Source organism: Aulonocara stuartgranti (assembly GCF_965226115.1).
Source record: "Aulonocara stuartgranti genome assembly, chromosome: 17".
NCBI classification, from domain to species: domain Eukaryota; kingdom Metazoa; phylum Chordata; class Actinopteri; order Cichliformes; family Cichlidae; genus Aulonocara; species Aulonocara stuartgranti.
The window spans coordinates 7,721,981-7,744,888 of record NC_138953.1 but is presented as its reverse complement, the minus strand read 5'-3'; the positions used below and the strand labels follow the sequence as shown (position 1 = coordinate 7,744,888).

Here is a 22,908-nt window from a genome sequence, read left to right as displayed (position 1 = left end):
GTCAATGTTCTCCCGCCCTCTCTCTTGTAACCATTGGCAACCCAGCGGTTCCCAACCCACTGGTGAGCAAAAACAGTGAGTGCGAAGAAGATATCAAGAAGATAGAAGAAGGTATCAAGCCTATGCGGTGTAAGATCACGGTAATATTGATTCATTCTTCTGTAAAGGGGAAAAGTTGCATCTTCGAGCATAAAATAAGCTGCGTATCCAATGTTCTTTTGATGACTTTAGCTATTAACTAGCTACACGACTAACTTAACGTAACTAGCCTGTAATAGCTAATGTCTTCTAATTTGTAATGCCTAAGTAAGCCTTAAAGAAAACAGGACGTTACGAGTTATACTTTATGATATTAAATCGAGACTTACATATTCTGGATTATACTGAGTGATAGCTATGTGGATATGATACTGGTACTACAGTGGACTAAAATTAAACTGACTAAAATACCATCCATATTTCAGGAAATAAATGAGACTATCATTAACTAGGAAACGCATAAAAACCTAAATTGACCATTGTCAAATAATACAAGCGAACTCAGAAAGTAATCTGTATTGAAAACAAACGTCAAAATGAAACAAAAAACTTTTTAGAAACTACAAAACTGTAATAATATTTTATCTTCGTGAGTTAGTGCATTTTATGGGCCCAATACTTTCCAGTTCCCTTTTTTGTGTATTTTTGTTCCAGAAGGAAATATTAAGTGAAATAATGTTAGTAAATTATTATTGTAAGTGCACACCCATAGTTTGTTTTTAACAAAATTTTCATTGAAAAATATTTGAGCTTGTTAAATTAGATGCTGTTAGAGGATATATAAAGTTTCCTAATATTACACAAAGCAGTAAAAACGTCCTCTTGGCAGAGCATATTCGCATCACTAAACATTATTTCCAGTGGGCAAATTATGTTGTTACTACTTTTGATGATTAGACTACATCCATCCAGGTCACCAGTCTATTACAGGCCTAACAGAGAGAACTAGTTAACCTAACATGCATGTCCTTGGAGTGTGGGAGAAAGCTGGAGAACAAAGGAGAACAACAGACTACACATAGAAAGGTCATGGATTTGCACCCAAGACCTGCTTGCTGTGGGGCAACAGTGCTAATTGCTGTAACTTCATGTTGCCCAATTAAATAAATTTTATTGATATGCACAAAATATAACACAATACAATAACACAAGTGTATAATAAAACTTCCTCTATCACTGGTTGTAATCTGTATTATAATTCTGATTAAGACAACTAAACAACAACTTATTATTGTCATAATAATAACTTTAACATGTATTATTTGGGTAAGTTGTTTAAATTAATATAAGCATTTATTCTCAGAGTTCACCAGCTTTTTTTTAAGTAAGCAGTGCAGTTCCCTTATCTGCCACAAGATGTCACCAGAGCTTTTGATAATGACATCAAGATCGCCTGAGCGGATGAGTTCTAATGCCAGTGACAGTGGTGAAAATTAAATTGAAAATTGTGTACAGAATGTGTTTGGTTGAAAAAAATGTGTAAACTTCCTCTCTTCCCTTTATAAATCTGCCCAAAGAGCAAAGATGGCACCCAAGAGGCAAAAAAGTCCATCAAGAAAAACAGGTGTTAAAGGAAAAGGTGAGTCCTGGAGTATTAATTTCTGAATTTAAATGCATTTGTTTGCTTTTATTGTATATGTCTCTGTATGAAAGATGTTCTTTCATGACATGTAAATAAAATAGTAAACGGATTTCCCAGAGCCAGGGTGATCCTATAATCCTTGATGCTTTTGAATTGGCCATTAAGTTTATGTTGAGGGATTCTTAACTCATGGTAACTGAATTACTTTTAATTAGTTTTGTAACACAAATAGCTGAGAAAAAAAATCTCAGAAAAAAAAAAGCTATTTGCATTGTTTTAATTTGGTCTTGAGTGTAATGTTAGACAGCACAGTGACATTGGTGCTTGCAGATGGTTTCTGCTCAGCTGTGATTCCCCATTCTCAGTGTTTGGTTTACATTCACCATGCCACAGCTGAAAACCTGCATACAGTTAAATACTATCAGCACATCATTTTACGATGAGGTGATGGTGCCATGTCCTTGTTAAAGATTATTGTTCTCAGAGTTGTTCCTTTTTAAAATATCCTGTGTTACCCATTCCACCTGTCTCCAGCTTATAGCCCCGACAGTGTAAGTCTACATTGTCAAAACAATCTAAACAGGCTTACTTTTGTTTTTGATTTACCCTAACAACTAACAGTTACTTTCTATTCAGTCAAGGACAATCTGACACCTTCACCTATGGAAAAGCCTGGTAAGAAAAAAAATTATTTGTATTTTTTTTCTTTTGAAGAGAGAAAATTAAATTCGAACTCCTTATTGTGTTTTTACTTTTGCAAAAAGCTGGCTTTGTTCATTTTTCACCACTGTATTTTTATTCTTGAACTCAGAGAGCCTGAGCATTTGGCTCTCCTACTTGTCTCCTACATATGTGCTGACTTTCAGCACAGCATATTAATCAGACCCTTATTATTCCGTTTCAGGTTTACCAGTAGCAATGCTCAAGTCAAAAGAACAGTCGCATTTTGAAGTAGTCCTATAATGTGAATAGTTATATATCCTTCATATGTGCATTGTTCTGATTATGTTCTCAAGTGTACTGCTGTGTAACCTCTAATGCAGCGGTCCCCAACCTTTTTTGCGCCACGGACCGGTTTATGCCCGACAATATTTTCACGGACCGGCCTTTAAGGTGTCGCGGATAAATACAACAAAATAAAACCATTACCGAAAAAAGGAAGATTTATTCATAACGCACGTGAAAAGACCCAGGAAAACCGAGTTAACGATCAAAACGATAATAAAATAACACTGAAAACCAATAAAAACCCTGAAAACCATACATTTCACACCTGAGCCTCAACTCGCGTGGCCCGGTACCAAACGACTCACGGACCGGTACCGGTTCGAGGCCCGGGGACCGCTGCTCTGGAGCTCTTCTCTACTTGGCTCTGTGTCCCTAGATTTGGTTTTTTCATAGACATACCAACCCCAAAACTTGTTTTTGATCAAGTGCTTGTAGCCATCAGCATAAGTAATGTTTCAATTTAGATTAGGTGATTGTGAGTAAAAAATATTTTTCCTTTCAAAATTTGCTCAGTTTTTTTGCATTTATTTATTCCTTTTAATCTTATACTTCCAGCAGTTTAAGTCCAATTTGTGAACGTGACAAAATTGAACATGACCTAATTAGGTTGAGCCCAAGCCAAGCCTGGGCTCAGCCTAAAATCTTGTCTTTGCCATAAAACTAATGGTAATTTTTTAGGAACCAGTTTAAAATCTTTGTGACAATAACAACACATTGGCCTTCTAGTTCAAATATAAATGCAGGTTTCTGCACATTGTGTGACATTAAGGATACGCTGATAAATGTATTTTGTTCAAGCTTAAATTCTTCACTAATATGAGCAGACTGGAAAACAAACTGTGCTAAAATTTCAATGCTCTGAGGTTTGGTATAAATATCATGTGGTATGCTTTTAAAAATGCCTGGGTAAATTATGCAAGAGAAAAGAAGCTTAACAAATTAAAAATAGCTTTTTGGAGCAGCCAACAAATATAATTTAATTGCATTCTTGAGGGCTGTGGAACGCTGCGCATCACACTCTTTATGTCTCCCAAGCAAATATTTCCCATGAATACAAATGCCTTGGTTGACACATGACTCTGTGAAATGAAGGGTGTGAGTTTCCACTACAATGATTTGGCGTGAGGCCTAAGTGGTGTGAGTGGAAAAGGTTGACACACCCAGCTGGGAAGTGGTTACTTAAGCTGTACTTGAGCATTCCCAGTGTCCCCTTAGCAACCTTGTGGAAAGACTTTGAAGCGAGAGACCACAAGCAGGATGAAAACTATCATTATACAAAGCTTTGTTTACTGTACTATGCCCTGGACTGTGCTTGGCTTAGATATAGTAGAGTCTGAATGGATTGTTTATTAGGAAAAGCTTTGTTGTGGCGATGGTAAAGTACTTTGGCTTCGTATTATAACAGTCCTGAATAAATGTGTGTAACTGCACTTTATGTCTTGAGGGATGCCCTATTGGTTTTTACACATTCTGATACAAACGTACGCCTAGAAACATTTAAACATTGTGCACAGACTTCTCATAAGGACTGATATTTGTAGAGTCAAAGCAGGCGAAGGATGAGAGGCGTTCGCTGGGTCTGAGGGATGTTAAATTTCTTCATTGGAAGGTGAACACGAGGCTCTGCGTGGATGTACGCGTGCCTTATAGTTTGCTGTGACCACAAGGACTTGTCCCCATGGACAATGCACTGCAATGCACCAATTCTGCACACATTCTCCAGGCCCACTCCAAGCATATTTGAATAAATACATGTCAGTGGTCTTTGCAGCTGTTGTGCGTATCCACAAGCCAGTAAAATCCCAACATTTATACCAGAGTTTGCTTATCTGAGTGTTTACATTGTTTTGATATCAAAATCATTATTGTTTGATTATCTGATACAGTCTCATTCAATATTCTAAAACATAAGTAATTGGTTCTGAATTATTTATTATCATTATTCTCACTATTTTTATTATTATTTGTAGTAGTAGTAGTATTAGTATTAGTATTTATTTGAGCCGTCATCAGTCATCAGCTTTGCTTTTAGGGAATGAAGCCCAAAAGCTCGTTTTATCAGATAACTTCCCTATTTTTCTTCTCTCAATTGTTTCTGAACGCTCCTGAAGATCACCCTGATGACATCTACCCCATCGTCCTGACAACAGCCACCCAGGAGCTCTTTGAATGCTGCATTGATGAGGATGTCACAGAGCAGAGCCCTTACAAGCTGCTGGAAAAGGACGACATCATACAGGATATTAAGACAAGAGCCGCAGTGTCCGATTTCCACCCTGTGAAGCAGTTTGTGCTGGTTAGGCGCTGGTTATGCATTGTTGCATAGTTTACTCAGACAACAGCAGCCAGACACTGTGATGATGCACAGACCCAAGTTAAGAGCTGTGGGAAAAGACAAAGCAACCAGTTTAACTTCATTTTTTTCTCTGTCTGATCTAAATTCTTTTATGCATTTATGACAGAACTTTGCAACTTTAGTCATCTACAAATGAGACACCAGTTTTCCTTTCAGCCATTTCGTTTTTTGTGTGTTTGTAGGGTTTTGGGCATTTTCACATTCACTCTCAACCAAATTACTGGAGAAGTAGTTTGTACTGTGATGTATTCTAACACTCTCATAAAAAATTAATGCTGTGATTTTCACTTTCTTTTGACAGGACTACCCAGAGGATGAAATATTGCTTGTTTTTGATGTAGATTTCACCTATGGACAGAGTTTTTACCTGGTTCTCACACCAGAAGCCAAGGCTAGAATATATAATGTAAGCTAACAGTTTTGGTTACAGTAACAAGGTTCTCTTTTGTTAATATGTTTTTTCTTTCCTCAATACATGTTTGTTATTAGACAGACCAGGCCAATAATTAAAAAATGTATACTGATAAGCAGTAACATAACAGAAGTTTTATATTATTTAATTTAAAGGTCGTTAATTGTTTCTAGTGCTTTTGTGGCACCAGTTATTAGTAATAGTGACAGGTCATATATCATCCGGGGTGTTTCGCTTTCCAGGCTATTTTTCCGTAAAATTTAAGACTTTAAGTACTACTTTATTATCTTTCCCTAGCATAAGCATTTTGCTGTAAGTATGAATACATGTAAAGATTGCTAGTGTGTGGTTTTTTTTTTTTACTGTTATTTTGGCCTTTATATTATATATTCTTACAATTGTATTTAGGTTCTGCAGCCCCCACAACCTGAAATAATAGTGTTGGAGGATGATGTCAGTAAAACCCCAGAACCAAAGCCATGGATATCTCTCGGCAGTGAGCTGGAAGTAGATCAAGAGTCTGTCAAAGAGACCAGAGAAAAGGCACTGCAGTATATTCAAATTAACATTAAATGTTTATATCTGATCTGATTGCTTTGCTCATGAATTCTGTTCTGTCTCTTCTGTCATCATCAGCTGTGCTACAAGTTTGACTTAAAGCGCAGACCGGGGTTACCTGTCTGTTTTTCTGACCGCAACAGTACAGAGGCTGAGTGTCGCTCCGTGGCGTGTCCTTCCTACCAAGACAGCAGATTCAGCATCAAGCAGATGCAGAGGGACTGCGGGATGCAGGCTGTTCCCAAACTGCAGAGCAGCACTGCTCAGACGGAGCGGTAGGCCAGCAAATCAGTACACTTAAAATGGATTTGTTCTGTAGGGAGGGAAAGCACGTGCAGGTTTGACTAGCCTGATAATAAGACTGCATCTGTTTCAAATCAAGGAAGTAAGATGAAATCAATTTCAGAAATATTTTCTGCTTTCTCTACATACATATACAGTGGGGCAAAAAAGTATTTAGTCAGCCACCGATTGTGCAAGTTCCCCCACATAAAATGATGACAGAGGTCAGTAATTTGCACCAGAGGTACACTTCAACTGTGAGAGACAGAATGTGAAAAAAAAAAAAAATCCATGAATCCACATGGTAGGATTTGTAAAGAATTTATTCGTAAATCAGGGTGGAAAATAAGTATTTGGTCAATAACAAAAATACAACTCAGTACTTTGTAACATAACCTTTGTTGGCAATAACAGAGGTCAAACGTTTACTATAGGTCTTTACCAGGTTTGCACACACAGTAGCTGGTATTTTGGCCCATTCCTCCATGCAGATCTTCTCGAGAGCAGTGATGTTTTGGGGCTGTCGCCGAGCAACACGGACTTTCAACTCCCGCCACAGATTTTCTATGGGGTTGAGGTCTGGAGACTGGCTAGGCCACTCCAGGACTTTCAAATGCTTCTTACGGAGCCACTCCTTTGTTGCCCGGGCGGTGTGTTTTGGATCATTGTCATGTTGGAAGACCCAGCCTCGTTTCATCTTCAAAGTTCTCACTGATGGAAGGAGGTTTTGGCTCAAAATCTCACGATACATGGCCCCATTCATTCTGTCCTTAACACGGATCAGTCGTCCTGTCCCCTTGGCAGAAAAACAGCCCCATAGCATGATGTTTCCACTCCCATGCTTCACAGTAGGTATGGTGTTCTTGGGATGCAACTCAGTATTCTTCTTCCTCCAAACACGACGAGTTGAGTTTATACCAAAAAGTTCTACTTTGGTTTCATCTGACCACATGACATTCTCCCAATCCTCTGCTGTATCATCCATGTGCTCTCTGGCAAACTTCAGACGGGCCTGGACATGCACTGGCTTCAGCAGCGGAACACGTCTGGCACTGCGGGATTTGATTCCCTGCCGTTGTAGTGTGTTACTGATGGTGACCTTTGTTACTTTGGTCCCAGCTCTCTGCAGGTCATTCACCAGGTCCCCCCGTGTGGTTCTGGGATCTTTGCTCACCGTTCTCATGATCATTTTGACCCCACGGGATGAGATCTTGCGTGGAGCCCCAGATCGAGGGAGATTATCAGTGGTCTTGTATGTCTTCCATTTTCTGATGATTGCTCCCACAGTTGATTTTTTCACACCAAGCTGCTTGCCTATTGTAGATTCACTCTTCCCAGTCTGGTGCAGGTCTACAATACTTTTCCTGGTGTCCTTCGAAAGCTCTTTGGTCTTGGCCATGGCGGAGTTTGGAGTCTGACTGTTTGAGGCTGTGGACAGGTGTCTTTTATACAGATGATGAGTTCAAACAGGTGCCATTCATACAGGTAACGAGTGGGGGACAGAAAAGCTTCTTACAGAAGACGTTACAGGTCTGTGAGAGCCAGAGATTTTCCTTGTTTGAGGTGACCAAATACTTATTTTCCACCCTGATTTACGAATAAATTCTTTACAAATCCTACCATGTGAATTCATGGATTTTTTTTTCACATTCTGTCTCTCACAGTTGAAGTGTACCTCTGGTGCAAATTACTGACCTCTGTCATCATTTTAAGTGGGGGAACTTGCACAATCGGTGGCTGACTAAATACTTTTTTGCCCCACTGTATATATAAATTATATATGCTTTCAGTGAATCTGCAACACATTTCATAACATATTGTTTTAAAAGTAAGGCAAGTTCCATGTTTTATTGTATGTGTTGCCTTCTGTCTATTTTACAGGGCGGTTCAGAGGAATGTGTTTACCCAGTATGAACCAAGAGAGCTAAGAGAGAAAGAAAAAGAAAACATCCTCAGGTCTGAGAAACTGAAGAAGTTTGTCAACTCAGTGACCCCCAGGTAAAATGAATTCTTATGGTATCGTCGTTTCCATCTGCTTCTTAACAACCCATGCTCAAAATATCAGCCATAGATAACTCAATCCCATCCAGTATTATGAATGCAGGAATATTCAGTGGAAATATGATGATGGTGTATTAAGACAATTGTGTGTACTTTATTCCTCTGCCGAGGCGAGAGAGAAAAAATGTTTCCAGCAGCGTTTGTTTGTTTGTCTGTTTGCTCCGCTGTCTGTGAGCAATGATACATAAAAAGTACCGGTCCAAATTTCAACAGGTACATTTTCACTTTGCAGGGTCTTGCATGCCCTTCAGCAGGCACACATAATGAATGTGTTCACTGATGACTTTAAGGCCTTGGGCATAGGAGCAGAAGCTTCTGACCAGTTAGTGATGGTTTCTGAAGGTCTGAAGCTTCAATGGACCTTCACAGACGAGAAGCGCGCCATGGGCAAGAAAATCAGCAGCGTCAGCTGGCACCCTACAATCCATGGTGAAGTACATAGACTTCTACAGACATAGCATAGAGTACATTTATGATAAAGTCAAGATTTGTGTACCATAGAAACTTTGGACATTCATTAACATTGGAAAATAATCGTTAGAACCCTGACAGGTCACATTAAAATCATCATAATTCATTTTCTTTCACTTTTTAGTTGGAAAAATTAGGTCACTATTGACCCCCTGCACAGACCTGGGCAGGCAGGAGTTCACCCAATTCTTGTTTTTTCAGCAACAGCAGCTTGTGGCGAGAAAGTATACACTTAGTGGGCAATGATATAAATATGTACAAATATACAATAGCCTGCCTAAAAGAAATTGAACTCCCTTTTCCTGTTATTTCAACTTCACTGACAAGCTCTGTAATATCTGTAATATCAACGTGTCACCTTAAGACACACATCGACGTCCACAAAACCAGAAAAAGAATATCAGTGTGATCAGTGCACATGCATTATCAATTTGTGGCTTCTATGTAAAGTAGAAATTAGAGTAGATCTACAGATTTTTCAAAAAAGGCTTTGTAAACACAGGTCTGTTTTCCTGTTGCTATGTAGCTGATACATTCTGGGGTGTGGTGTTTTTTTGTCTATGTGGCAGGTCTGATAGCTGTGACTTTTATAAAGAAACAGGAGGAGCAGCTGGATAAGTCCACTGTGTACATCAACAGTCCTGCTTTCATTGTCTTCTATGGCTTCCCCGATCAATCTAACCCCCGGGTATGAGAAGTAGAGGAGAGAAACCCATTAACGGGAGTCGAGAAAACATTTTTTTAAATGTATGTGTTTGAGAGTTAGCTCTAAGTCTTTGCCCTTTACTGTAATTTTTCTTCTGCTGTAAATTTGAAAAGATCTATTGATTTGAGCCAAGCACTCAATCAATATAACCAAGCTGCTAAATCGCTCAAAAGTAATATGAGTTCCATGTGTGCCTTCAATGGTGCATGTGTCATGATTTGGTTTCAGCCTCTGGGACCAGTGGCACTTTGACAAGACATATAAATAACATAAATAATTAATATTTTCTACAAAAGGGAATAAAGCTAAAAAATGTACTGCATACTGTCTTTTTCCCCTTATGTCTAGTGTAGGCATATGAGAGACTAGAATAAATACATTTTTGCGTTGGGAAGCTCCTTATACATGGAAACCTCTGCTTGGAAATATGTGTATGCTCATTTTTATGTGTTTTGATTTTTTTTATATATATATAGTTGCTCTTGGAGTGCCCAGATGACATTTTTGCCTTCGAGTTCTGCCCTTCGAATCCAAATGTTATTGTTGGTGGCTGCAGGAATGGCAAGGTGCTCCTTTTTCACTCAGCGTCTCAACTTCACAAATCAAAACAATCAGTTTCTCATCCCATGCCCCCATTTTAGTTCAATATAAACATGGTATCGCATGCTGTTGCCACTCTTCTGTCAGCATTTAATATGATATGTTTGAGGGGTTTTTTTCTAATGTATATATTTGTATATTATTATCTATAGTCTCAGGCTCAAATGATCATCACCACTAAACGATTTTATGTTGCTGATGTCTCAGGTGGTGTTGTGGGACATTTCTTTTCACATCCCGCACTTACAGGGAACACGGCCTAACAGTAAAAAAGCCTCAGACTCCGACTCTGACACTGACACATTTGTAAGTACCCATACTCTCTTTGAAATAGTCACAGTGCTGATGCAGTGAGACATGCTGCTCTGTACAATGTTAGTCAAGTTACTTGAAAAAAGTAATTAGTTACTTTTGAATAACATGATACACAACCTGAACACATAATAAAGCAATAGACCTTTCTGCCCAATAATATTTTTTCTGCATAATCCAACATATAAATTTGAAATGAATTTTGAATCAAATGAAAAAGTCTCTTTTTTAAAAATTGTTTTACTAATTTTAATCTTTTAACTTTATGCACATTGAATCATGCAAAAATTAAATGATATGTAAGTTTTGACTTTGTTTTGTTTTAGCTCATTTCAGTGTAGCTTTTATAGTTTTAAAATGTTTTGTTTTACAGTTTCTTAAAGCTTCCGCTTAAAGCCTAACCTGCACTGATATCTTCCAGCTGTATTTAAGTAGACACTCGTGTCCTATCATCTCTGGCCCAGATTTACCTTGGGTGTTTTTATTGCCACTACAGTGGAGCAGCTGCCTCCATCCTTCTCCTTACTGCTTCCTTCTCTTTGCCTTCCCCTCTCCCACCCTCTGTGCCTCCTTCTGTTCTCTTTGTCATTGTTAGCCCTTTATTCACCAGAGTCAACAGCACCGGCTCACATACGCCAGCTGTTACATAACTCTTGTTTCTTGCCCCCACATAGAAGATAACACACAGTGAAATCAGATCACTGCCCTTCCTGCTGTTTGCAGTGTAAACAGTGGCAGTTGTATCTACTAGAACGCTCTGTTAGGTGATGTGAAAGCTGTGCTACACCACCACCTGTCACTGGGTTGTCAGATAAATGAAGAATTACATTTTAAATTAACATCTTCTCTATCTACTTTTTTTTATTCGCTCCATTGCACATAATAAATCCAATTGCAGGTCCACAAAACGACTAAGCTATATGTTTAAAATTTGCTTGCAATACTATGAGGAGGTGTTTTAAACAAATTAAATAATCATATTGCAGCGATTTTATGTTTTTTAAGTGGCTCTATTGTGCCAGAATGTGTTTGAGTGTATTTATCTGTGTGCTGTTTGTTTTTCCATGCACACATCGAAGTCGTCATTTGCATTTCATTATTCTGCTTGTGCGTTTTACAGTGGTTATTCAGCTGTGTACAGTCTTTGTGTCTAGATTGAATTTGTGTGTAGACTGAATTGTCAGAGCTCACCATACAGCACATTACTGTCGCGTGTCTGCTTTCCCTACAGGACTTGGGTAACAAAAAAGAGAACAAGACTCCTGTCATGAGCTACTGTGCAGTTTCTTCCATAGAAAGCAGCCACAAATCCCCAGTTACTGATGTCCAGTGGCTGCCGAAAACATTTGAGGTACTGAGGGACTGAAGGGCAAAGGGGTTGGAGGGAATTAACAACTGTTGGGAATTACTTTTTCCACCAGGCGCACATGAGCCTACTCTGAGCCCTTCCACAAGGTTACTGCTGTTTAGCGTGTGGATAAAAGGTGTTTTTGTGTGACTACACAGCAATAGTCTCAGAAAAGCAATCTTTAGATCTCAGCCTCCCTAAATTATATCTAATACAAACACTGTGTCGTAATTCAACATACTAAAACCCCCAATCTCAAAATGGTAACAAAACACACACTTCAAGGTCAGGTCTCATACTGGCATACTGATTTCTCTGTCTTGTTTTGGAATGGTGACAGGTTAATGGCCAATTCACTATAAACAGGACTAAGAGGATGTAGGGCATTAGTGGGAAGTAGATAGCAAGCAGAGCAAATGTTACAAATGAGGGTGCGAGCACAGAAAAGGAGCAATGTAGAATATATGTTCAGAGGAAAACAAACCCCACAATCACAACGTCAAAAGAAATCAAATCTAAACTTATATTTATCTAAAGATATATTTTCTGCAGTAAGACTATGGTATTTTGTCTTTTACAAAGAAATCCAATATTAAGTGTGCACAGAAAATTACTAGCCATATATGTCCAGATTTGGTTTCCCACTTGTGCCTATCACTTACCTCTATGTAGTTACTTGCAGTAAATCACATCGATCACTTTCAGTTATCTTGATAAGTAAAATAAGGCAATCATCAAAGTGCCCCCAGGGGAAAATCCAACCACCCATACAGCTTCATGAACCAAGACCAAGCCTGATGCAGACATTTATTGATTTTGTAACTCCCTCTGTTTAGGTGACCAGGACAGGCGTTCCAGTTCAAAACATTTCTAACATGTCTGTTCAAGTTGTCACCTGCTCCCCTGACTGGTAAGTTCTCTACAGTTTAATGAAAAAAATAACTCCTGATACTTTTTCTTCTTACTTTTCACTGCTTGTCAGTATGTACTTTGGATGTTGATTCTAAGTGTGATTTTAGTGGCTGATAACATGTGTGTTTTTTAATACATACAGTTATTTGCAAAGTAGGCAAACAAAGGCCTCTGGTTACCTGATGGATACATTATACACTCACTAGATCCACTGTTTGCTTTATCACGTCCCCTTTCTCTCTCGCTGCCCTTGTTTTGAGTCTCTCTGGATTGTTGACATTCTAATGAAGGTCAAATACAGGGGGGAAAAAAAGAAAAGAAAGAAAACCTTTGGAAGTGAACAGCGTTTAGAAAATGGGTTTTAGTCATTTTCCCTCATCATAACTGACTTGACTTTGCCACACCTCTACATGTGCATAGAAAAAAGGATACATAAAATATTATTATGAAATTACAGCAAAACCTCGACAAATTTAGATAATAAGCAAAACAACCCAAATGGGAATACTATACTACTTATGCCGTAACATGAGCTAAATAAATACATCATAATTTAAGTTCCTTGGTGTATATATTTGTGTAATTCCAAATCAAACTGACTTATAACTAACGCTGGAAATTAAACACAAAAGAAAGCAAATACAAAGAATATAAGAAGTAGAAGTATTTATTGCTGAATTGTAAAAAGAGTAGAAACACAGTTGCAAGATACAGAAAAATTCAAGCAGTACCAGATCTCTTAGAGAAGATGGAATTCTAACTTCAGGCTAATGCTAGAAAGTTAGCAAGCTACATACCTAGCTTCGAGTATGGTTTTGGTTTTACTGTCTGTAGTTGGCAGACAAATTGTCTGGCTATTAGTGCCAAGTCACATATCAATTAAATAATGAAACACTACAATTTTGTTCAGATCAGTGACTTGGATTAACAAGACATAACAGCTACTAGCTAAGTTTAAAACATAAAATGTATATGTGTGAAAAAATCACCTATAAATTCTTCATAAAGATGAAAGGTATTTATATAGAGTTATTTTTTTTTCTTGTAGAGTAGACTGTAAAGATGCTTTTTAATACTGTAAAGTTGTAAAGCTTTCTATTGGTGAATATATATTATGGCACTCAAACACGCTGGATTATTTTTCCGGTTTCATCTTAATTCTATGGTGTAATCTGTAGTCATTCTCCTCTGGTTGAACATACTGAGCCAATAATATATTGAAGAGCTGTGCAGTTGGTTAAAATATTGCCTTTTGTAAACCACGTAAATGAGTGTATCTGGCAATCATTATATTTCTCAGGAAATAGCTATGCAGTCTAATTCTCACTAGTGTTTTTATGTGTTACTTCATTTTGCATGTCCTGTTATTCAGTTTAGATATGAAGTATCAATGTGAATACAGACTGTGTTTCACACTCTGCGTCATTAGACTGGCGCTAAAGGAGTTGCAAATGACAGAAAGATTTCAAAACACTGCTCCTGTTGTTTTTGGCAATAACCACATTTATATATGCAACAATCATGTTTGAATATGAACATTTGATGATAGAGAATTTTGTTAATTTTCAGGTGGTTCTTAATTCCACATTATCTTATTGTGTCTCTGTCTAAAGCAGTGTCATGTTTTGGGATCTGCGAGTGCCAAAACTACAGAACCAGTTTCTGGCCGACAGGAAGCAAGATGTGGATCAGAAGACCATGATGACACCCTATAGCATCCCCACAACTTTCAAACACCTGGACCGGACATGGAAACCACTCTTCAGGGTACTTTCATGTCTGGGATGCATTACAGAGCTTGTGATTTGTGTAGAAAGAGCTTTTTTCTTCAACTTCCAACCATAAGAAAATCAACCATAAGAAAAAGAATGATTCGATGTTTAGTGTTATTTTTACACATCAGTAATTATTCTGCAGACAAAGATTTGTTACAAGAAAATAAGGAAAATGGCTTAAATTGAATAACTATTTAATTTGTATTTACGTGTGCATTGGATTTATTTAACTGGGGTTTAGGTAATGATTTCAGTGTGTAGATTCTTGAGCATGCTCTGTGATTTTGTTTTAGATAAGGTTTTCTTTTTTTCTTCAAGTGATAAAAGCCATCTTCTTTTATGCCATGTGTCAGGTTTCCCTGCCAAAGATTGATACAAGTGGAGAGTATGCTCCTTTGAAGTTCAGCCTAGAACATTACACCTGTAATAGTAATACAGGTAGGAACACAGGTGAGCAAGAGCTTTTACCCTCGAGGCTGCAAGGCTTTGTCTGTTTCAGTCTGCTATACTCGTTCTCTGTTTTCCTGCAATCAGTCACATTACTTAATTACACAAAATACTTTGTGGTTTTTTTGTTTGATGCCAAACGTTTTAGGAAGCTGACTCACTCACATGCTCTTTCAAATCAAACCGATTGTCCATAAGAGATGTTGTTTGATCCCCTGCTGAATTTGTTGCTTACTGGAAAAAAAAGAACAGTCTCTAATATTCATGGAAGCTTCAATTTAATGGAGAGAAACAGAAAATCAACCAAAAATCTAGAAAAAAATACATAAACATTATAAATTGATTTGCATGTCTGCATGCGGCAGACAGATTAATTCAATTTTATTTATGCAGCGCCAAATCACAACAACAAGGTGCTTTATATTGTAAGGTAGACCCTACAATAATACATAGAAAAACCCATCAGTCATATGAACCCCTATTAGCAAGCACTTTGGCAACAGTGGGAAGGAAAAACTCCCTTTTTACAAGAAGAAACCTCCAGCAGAACCAGGCTCAGGGAGGGGCGGGGCCATCTGCCTTGAGCGGTTGGGGTGAGAGAGGGAAGACAGGATAAAAGACATCCTGTGGAAGAGAGCCAGAGATTAATAACAAGTATGATTCATACAGTCAATCAGTCAGTTACAGATACTCCTGAATCTGTTTGTCCCATTCCAACCTCTCCACCACCATAAGTAAGACCAAATAGCTCTCCATGGATGTCAGGGGCAGGACTGCAGACCTGTTGAGGCTGGAGTTGGCTACAGTTGGGACCACAGACACCAAGAGCACCATTGGTAACGGTTTGGACAATGGACAGAAATCTTCCGGGTCTCGCAAAGTCCCCTGCTCAAGAAGGCACATTTACAGGCCCATGTCAAATTTGCCAATGAGGATGTAAATGGGAGAAAGTACTGTGGTCAAGTTATTGTGTTTGTGTTTGAAGGAAGAGAAATGCTGCATATGGCACTAAGAGCATCATCCCCACAGTCAAGCACGGAGATGTAAACATGCTTTAGGACTGTTTTTCTGCTAATGGTTCAGGGCAAACTCATTGCACTGAGGGACCAATGTAACGTAACGTAAAATCTTGGACACAAACATCCTCTCCTCAGTCAGAACACTAAAGATGGGTCATGGACGGCTCTTTGGTCATGGATCAAATTCTTCTTTCAAAATCAATTTATAACTTCTATATAAAGTGTTTTCTGGATTTTTGGTTTATATTCAGTGTGCCCTCCATTAAAATTAAACTACCATAACAATTAGAGAAATGATTTCCCCATTGTAGCTGATAGTCTCATTTTCATTGTTGTCCATATAACAGTTTTGATGAGGAAAGTATTGAAGCAAAGCTCAAGCGCAAACTATAGAAAGATACACTCACTGTGTCTTCAAAATATCAAAGGTAAAGAGCAATTATTCTTTTATGTGCCTGAACAATTCTTATAATATCTGAATGGCACAGAATGTGTTAAAAACTGAAGTAAGTGAGGAGGGCAAACAGTGAGCATCACAGACATGTCTCCTGACCTCTTTGAGGGAGTTTTGGATTCTTGAGTTCTCTTTTGGATGGCTGAGCACAGTGATCAGTGGGGCAGGGCTCATTTGGCCCTGAGCTACTCTATTTCTCTCTCTGTCTTGTCTCTCCTCAGGTTTCATGGCACTTTATTAAGCGATACTTCCAAAACAAGGCCGCCATAGTTGCAGACCATTGGCTTTGCTGACTGTCAGCTCTTTGCAATATGCTGCTCAGACTCCTTGAGGGCCAGAAGATGATCATGTGTGTCCTGGCTGGTCAAGAAGAGACATGTCTTTGTCTGGCTTCCATAAACACAGCCTTGGTGGCTGGTTGTTATAGAATTAATATGCTTACTAACTCAAGCAATAAATCTGCTTCTTTTTTCATCAGCCCTCAGGGAGTCTGTTATTACGATTTTAATGAATCCCTGTGTGATTAATACTGCAGCGTTACCTAAGATATCTGACTCACATTGATTGAGGGTGGTCTTTGCTGTCTGCTTCTGTGCCTTTTGACATTTTTCTGAACATTTAAAAAGCTACAATATACTTGTTAACATGATTTTTCACACTGAAATAAATTGTGAGCAGGCGCTCATGGGGATTAAGCAAAGTCAAACACTGTCTGTAGCTGTTCCTGTATCATCTTTCTCATATCTTTACACACATCTTAACTGGGAGAAAATAGATTTAGAAGACGTGGTTTGGTAATCTGATCTAACCTTTAAGAGTGAGAGTTGATCGAGAGCGGTCCACAGGTAAGGGGCTGTGAACAGATAGACCCACATGATCTCTGGCAGACAGTCAGGCTTTTGTGATGGAAAAGGCTTCTACCAGCTTAACCTATTTCAGCCCCTCCACCTTTTACCTCCTGTCCCTGTTTTCTCCACAGGCTTCCTTCCTACCTCTACCTCTTGTGCTTTTCTTTCTCTCTCCCTTCAAATCCACTCTTACCAGCCCTTTCACTTCGGCTGTACCCCCTCCCCACCTCACTTGCTTTAGTACTTCTGTCGTCTTGTTCACGGTCAAATTACAGCACCACTGCAGGCTGTTATTTCCTTCATTTGAATAAAGCAGATGTTCTTTTTCCTAAAATCTGCTAGTTGTCACCTATTCTTCTTCCCCTATTTGAGTTTATTGAAATATTTGTACTTGTCTAGTAACAAGGCGCTGAGTATTGTGAACATTTTAGTCCCACGTCAGCACCAGGCTCCCTCTCTCAGGTCACTGAAATGTTAAATAAATAAATAAAAAACAATGAGTTGAACTTTTAACCTGTTCTTACTTTACCGTCTCTTCCTGTTTTGTCTTACATAACAAGATAATGAAAATGATGGCGCAGAGGTCCTCCCAGAATACAGTCAACTCAGAATACCCTCAGCCAAGACGCTCAAGACCCTGGACGATGTCAATACCAAGTTTTATGTTGGAACAGAGGTAAAAATTCTGTTATTTTCTTCTAAATAAACTGTACACTCTCTATATGCTCATGTAAGGCAGAGGAGCACGAGCCAAAACATTTCATTATGGTTAAATGTGGCTACATTGTTTATCTGTACATGACAATAAAACTTGAAACTTGAAAATGTCTTCAAATGATATCAACATAGAGCAAGTAAAAAATACAGTTAAGTTCTTGACTGCTTAACTTTTAACTTAACTCTTGACTTTACTCAGCTTGTGAGCAAGCTGGACTTCTTTTTGTTACATTGAAGTTCATCTCAAGTTGGCATAACCAATAATGAATGATTTTTTTTATTAGGTTTTTGCACATGTTTTTGTCATGCCACTTAAGGAGTGTACTATACTTTACAACTTAACTGAAATAAGGAAGACGCATACATACATTTATAAACAGTTTTATGTTCATTTTTTACAGGAAGGAGAGATTGTCTACACTGACTGGAAACTGGAGGAAGATGAGTTTGGACGAAAGTTCAGTGAGTAGTCGGGCTTGCCGCGCTCTGTTTTTTATGGCTCACCAGTGCTCAGCTGTCAGACTGACAGCAGTACGTTGATTCATAAAACAATTACACCCAATTTATTGAAATGACTTTGATTGCTACTTTCACATTAAATCCACTATTTAGTTTGGTAACCTGGGCAAATGTAATGACCATAATGTTTTACAGGGTTAATTGCTCCTTTGCATTATGATTACCCTGGAAGGAAATTACTGTCAAATAAAACTGTGCATATTCTCCATCTGTCTCACTTCACTCCCAGGTGCCAAGCCCCTGCTCTGTTTTAGAACTCATGCCTGGTTTGTGAACACAATGCAGCGATCACCCTTTTTCAAAGACATTCTTTTGACAACAGGAGGCTGGAACTTTGCCATCTGGAAAGAGGGTGTGATGGTACTGCAACAGAAAACATTGATTACCTCACATGACGTATGCATACATCACATAGAATTGAGACAATTCAAATTACGTAATTTCTTGGTTGCTGTTTTGATCATTTAAACTGCAAAACTAAGCAAAACTATTCACACTTATTCAGTTGGTCACAGACATAGACTGTACATAAAAAATGGATGTAGCAGCCATGTATGGTTTGTGGAGCCTCAGCATTAGCAATCACGTTTTTTTGTTCGTTTGGTTTTTGGATAAAACTGTCAATTTTGGTTTTTGAAGCACGTCCAAATGGGAACCATGCACAGACTAATTCGTCCTAAGTAACACACAAGTAAAATACCACAAGTTCAATCGACAAAATTGGAGCACATAATTCAATAATTAAAATGCTTCAGAACGCACAAAATTTTTTAAATACTTCTTGTAAACCACAACATCCAGGGTGGCCCAATCTTCGTGGGACCAAGCTCTGAGCAAGAGTACAGTGCGGCATGCTGGTCCCTCTCCCGATCTGCGGTTTTCTTCATTGGGAGAAATGATGGCAGTATTGAGGTGTGGAACCTGCTCCTAAACACCAGCGAACCTACACACGTCCATGAACACGTCGCCAGTACCAGAATTACCTGCATCAAACCCTGTATCACCGCCTGTGAGTTCTTGGCTTATATTAGGTGCTCAGGACAGATACGATTTTTGAACCTTAAAACTCATTTAATGGACTGTTTTGTACTTACAGCCAAACAACACTACCTGGCTGTTGCTGACAACCTTGGAGTGCTACGTGTTTTCAATGTGCCAAAGGCCCTCCGCTCCCCGGTTAAGAATGAGGTAAGAAGACTGTGAGCTGTCTGTTTTGCTTGGACCCTTGTGTAATGTTAAGAAACTGCGGTAAAAATGTGTTATTTTTCTTAAAGGTATTTAATGGCTGCTACAGTATTATTGACTGCTAACTAGTATCTTTGTCTTGTTTTGCTTTGTTTGTATGCAGGATTTAAACATGCAGATCTTCTTTGACCAAGAGAATGACAGGCTGAAGGATTATTTGGAGTGGGAAGAACTGTGGGCGAAACCGAGAAAGGAGGAAGGCGAGTCCAAGAAACAAGTGGTGAGCATCCATCCATCCATCCATTTTCATCCGCTTTATCCGAGGCCGGGTCGCGGGGGCAGCAGCCTAAGCAAAGAGGCCCAGACCTCCCTCTCCCCAGCCACCTCCTCCAGCTTATCCGGGGGAATACCAAGGCGTTCCCAGGCAAGCCGAGAGATATAATCTCTCCAGCGTGTCCTGGGTCTGCCCCGGGGCCTCCTCCCGGTGGGACTTGCCTGGAACACCTCGCCCAGGAGGCGCCCAGGGGGCATCCTTGTCAGATGCCCGAACCACCTCAGCTGGCTCCTTTCGATGTGGAGCAGCAGCTGCTCTACTCTGAGCCCCTCCCGGATGGCCGAACTTCTCACCCTATCTCTAAGGGAGAGGCCAGCCACCCTTCGGAGGAAGCTCATTTCTGCCGCTTGTATCCGCGATCTCGTTCTTTCGGTCACTACCCACAGCTCGTGGCCATAGGTGAGGGTAGGGACGTAGATCGACCGGTAAATTGAGAGCTTCGCTTTTACACTCAGCTCCCTCAGCTCACAAGTGGTGAGCAGTAGGTTTTAATTCTAAACTGAATTCCCAGAAGTCTCAAGGTGCCAGTTTCCATCAGTGTGACTGGAAGGTGGCTCAACAGCAGCTGAGAGGGAGGAAAGATGTCCTGTCCTGTGTCCAGTGTTTGTAATTTCCTAGATCTGACAGTTCAGACCATAGTGACGCACAACGAATGGTTAGATTTGAAATGAAAATGAAGGACGAGAAAGGATAGGAGAACACTAAAGCTTTTCTTTCCCTGTGTCCTTTGCCATTTGTCTACAGTGAAAGTGTCCTTGAGTTAAACCGTGACTTCCCACAAAGCTTCCCTGCATTGGTGATCAGAATCTTCAGCAGACTTACAAAAGTTTTAGTACTGACCCAGCTAAATATGTGGACGTATAAAGTTGACATTGGAAAAGATGAAGAAGGCACTCGTGTATCTCTTTTTGTGTCTCTCTCTCATTTTCTATCCGCTTATGTTTAATTCATTCACATCGTTATTTGATCCCAAGCACTGGGGATAGGGTAGTTATTGACAGGCAGTGCCTGACAGTCTGCCTGCTAAGTATAGAAGCAAACTTAAGTGGCTAACTGGTTCTATCTTAGGCTGCATGGCAGCTACCAAAAAAGTTTTGTTTTGCTTTAGTAATGTCACTTGGAGTGGATACTTTCTCTTAATTCCTCTAAACAGGAATGAATTTTCATGTTCACCTCCAGCTTCTTTCTGCTGTTGGCTTTAAAACATCTACGGCAATTTGAATTTAGATGGATGATAAGGACAAGGCACAGCTTAAATATGATATGAACAATACTGTCAGGTTTACTGTTGTGGGAGGAAAGTATCAGGAATTTTCCACACAGTATCCTAATTTTCCTTTTTTTTTCTTTAAAGGACTGTGCCCTGCATGCAATACACAGATGCAGGGCACAGTCCAGATTTTACTAGAAAAGTGTCATCTTATTTAATATTTGCATCCTTCAATAAAATTTCAGTTCAGTAAAATTCAGAGGCAATGTAATTTTCTGCCTCTACGATGGGAAACGCTGAGATCTTGGATTAGGTGCTCTATTGTTTCGTAATTATTGTTTATGATGAAGCTTGTTTCTCTGGCTTTGTCTGCAGGAGCCTGACAAGCCAGTCACATTCCAGGTAGACAGCGAGGAGGCGGACTTGAAGGAGTACAGTGATTACCTGAAACTGGAGGAAAGCATCCTCGAGCATACGGGCCTGTAGCCACATGCTCCAAAAGCCTAGGATACCTAATATCACACCCCTTCATACACACATGCACATAAATTAAAAGCTTTTTTCCTTACATATATTTATTAATTTGTATAAGTTTAATGTAAATAAGAAAACATTTTACAATATGGAAACCTGTTCAAACTGTTCAACACATTGCCAGTGTTCGTATGTTTGTGCCTATTTTTGCAGTATTTCTTGTAACTTACATCGATTTTACAGTATACATTCACATTGTCCTTGGGTTCAGGCTTCAGGGTCAACAGATTATTTTCATCCATTCATCTAAGATCGAGTTACTGGGTAATGCCATCCATTAGTGCCCTCCTTACCACCACTCCCTAAGGATACAAAAGTGATCTGACCTTGACAGAAAGTCATTATATGGCTGTTTAATTTCAGTAAGTGCCGTAAGAAATGAATTTAGAATCTGGTGTTTTGTGGACAATTTTGAATAAAAAGCCAATGACTGTGGTCACTATCGCAAAAGCTGTTTGTCAGTAATCCTGCTTGTAAGTGATCATTATGGCTTAATATTGTGTCTCTGGGTCTTTACTAAGTCAGTAATTCACACGGCTGTGAACCAGTTGGAACTGGTGGCTATAAGGCCGACTACATTTTAGTAGGGCAGCATAAAAGGAGTCAAATGAAAGGATGCACTCTTGCTGATCTATGAATACATGTACACAGCCTGCACAGCACCAAACAGCAGTAAGCTGAAACTAGCTGGAACAATAAATATTTACCTAAAGAATATGCGGAGAGCATATTTTCCAAATAATCTGGCCAGATGGTGAGAGTCATAACTCCAATTAAATGATAACACTAGTCTACCGACAAGTGGATTGGATGGCTAACAATGTAATAAGATCATGGTATGCTAATCATGTGTGTATAGCTTGCCCTCATTGCACAAGTAATCAGCTAATGCAGCAATAACGTCTTGATCTAAACAGTGGCCAGATGTTAGCATTATGTCTAAAGCAGTCTCCCTAATGGTCCCGCTGAATGAATCCATTGTTTCCAGTGAAAAGATTCTAATCATTTGTCAGTTTGTTTTTTTTGTGCACAAAAGGCCATGTAGTTATGTGCTAGTTAACGGCTGTCCAAGAACTTCCAAGGCTGTTTTGAGAGCGCAGGAAACTGCACCTATGGCCTTAAAACGTTGTAACCAGAACCACGAGTGTGGTGTGTTACTGTACAGCACCTCTACAGCTAAAAATTGGAATGTGTTCAATATTTTAAGTAACACACTTTT

General features: G+C 39.2%; 1 protein-coding gene across 2 annotated transcripts; it reads left to right on the top strand.

Moving 5' to 3' along the window:
- Nucleotides 1-3: 3 nt before the first annotated feature.
- On the top strand, nucleotides 4-22,908 carry dnai3 (dynein axonemal intermediate chain 3). 2 transcript variants are annotated; one of them, XM_082509823.1, is made up of 23 exons: nucleotides 4-140; nucleotides 1,557-1,618; nucleotides 2,258-2,296; nucleotides 4,741-4,925; nucleotides 5,287-5,391; nucleotides 5,806-5,940; nucleotides 6,034-6,230; nucleotides 8,119-8,235; nucleotides 8,531-8,727; nucleotides 9,339-9,457; nucleotides 9,952-10,041; nucleotides 10,283-10,381; nucleotides 11,619-11,738; nucleotides 12,572-12,645; nucleotides 14,264-14,414; nucleotides 14,776-14,872; nucleotides 17,751-17,866; nucleotides 18,309-18,369; nucleotides 18,656-18,786; nucleotides 19,228-19,435; nucleotides 19,523-19,614; nucleotides 19,775-19,891; nucleotides 21,531-22,908. In XM_082509823.1, exons 2-23 carry the CDS (start codon nucleotides 1,564-1,566, stop codon nucleotides 21,639-21,641), a joined length of 2,616 nt encoding a protein of 871 aa, XP_082365949.1. In that variant the 5' UTR covers nucleotides 4-140; nucleotides 1,557-1,563; the 3' UTR covers nucleotides 21,642-22,908. The 2 variants fall into 2 exon arrangements, with proteins under 2 accessions (XP_082365949.1, XP_082365948.1); XM_082509822.1 differs by having other exon boundaries at nucleotides 6-140; nucleotides 14,261-14,414; nucleotides 21,531-22,907.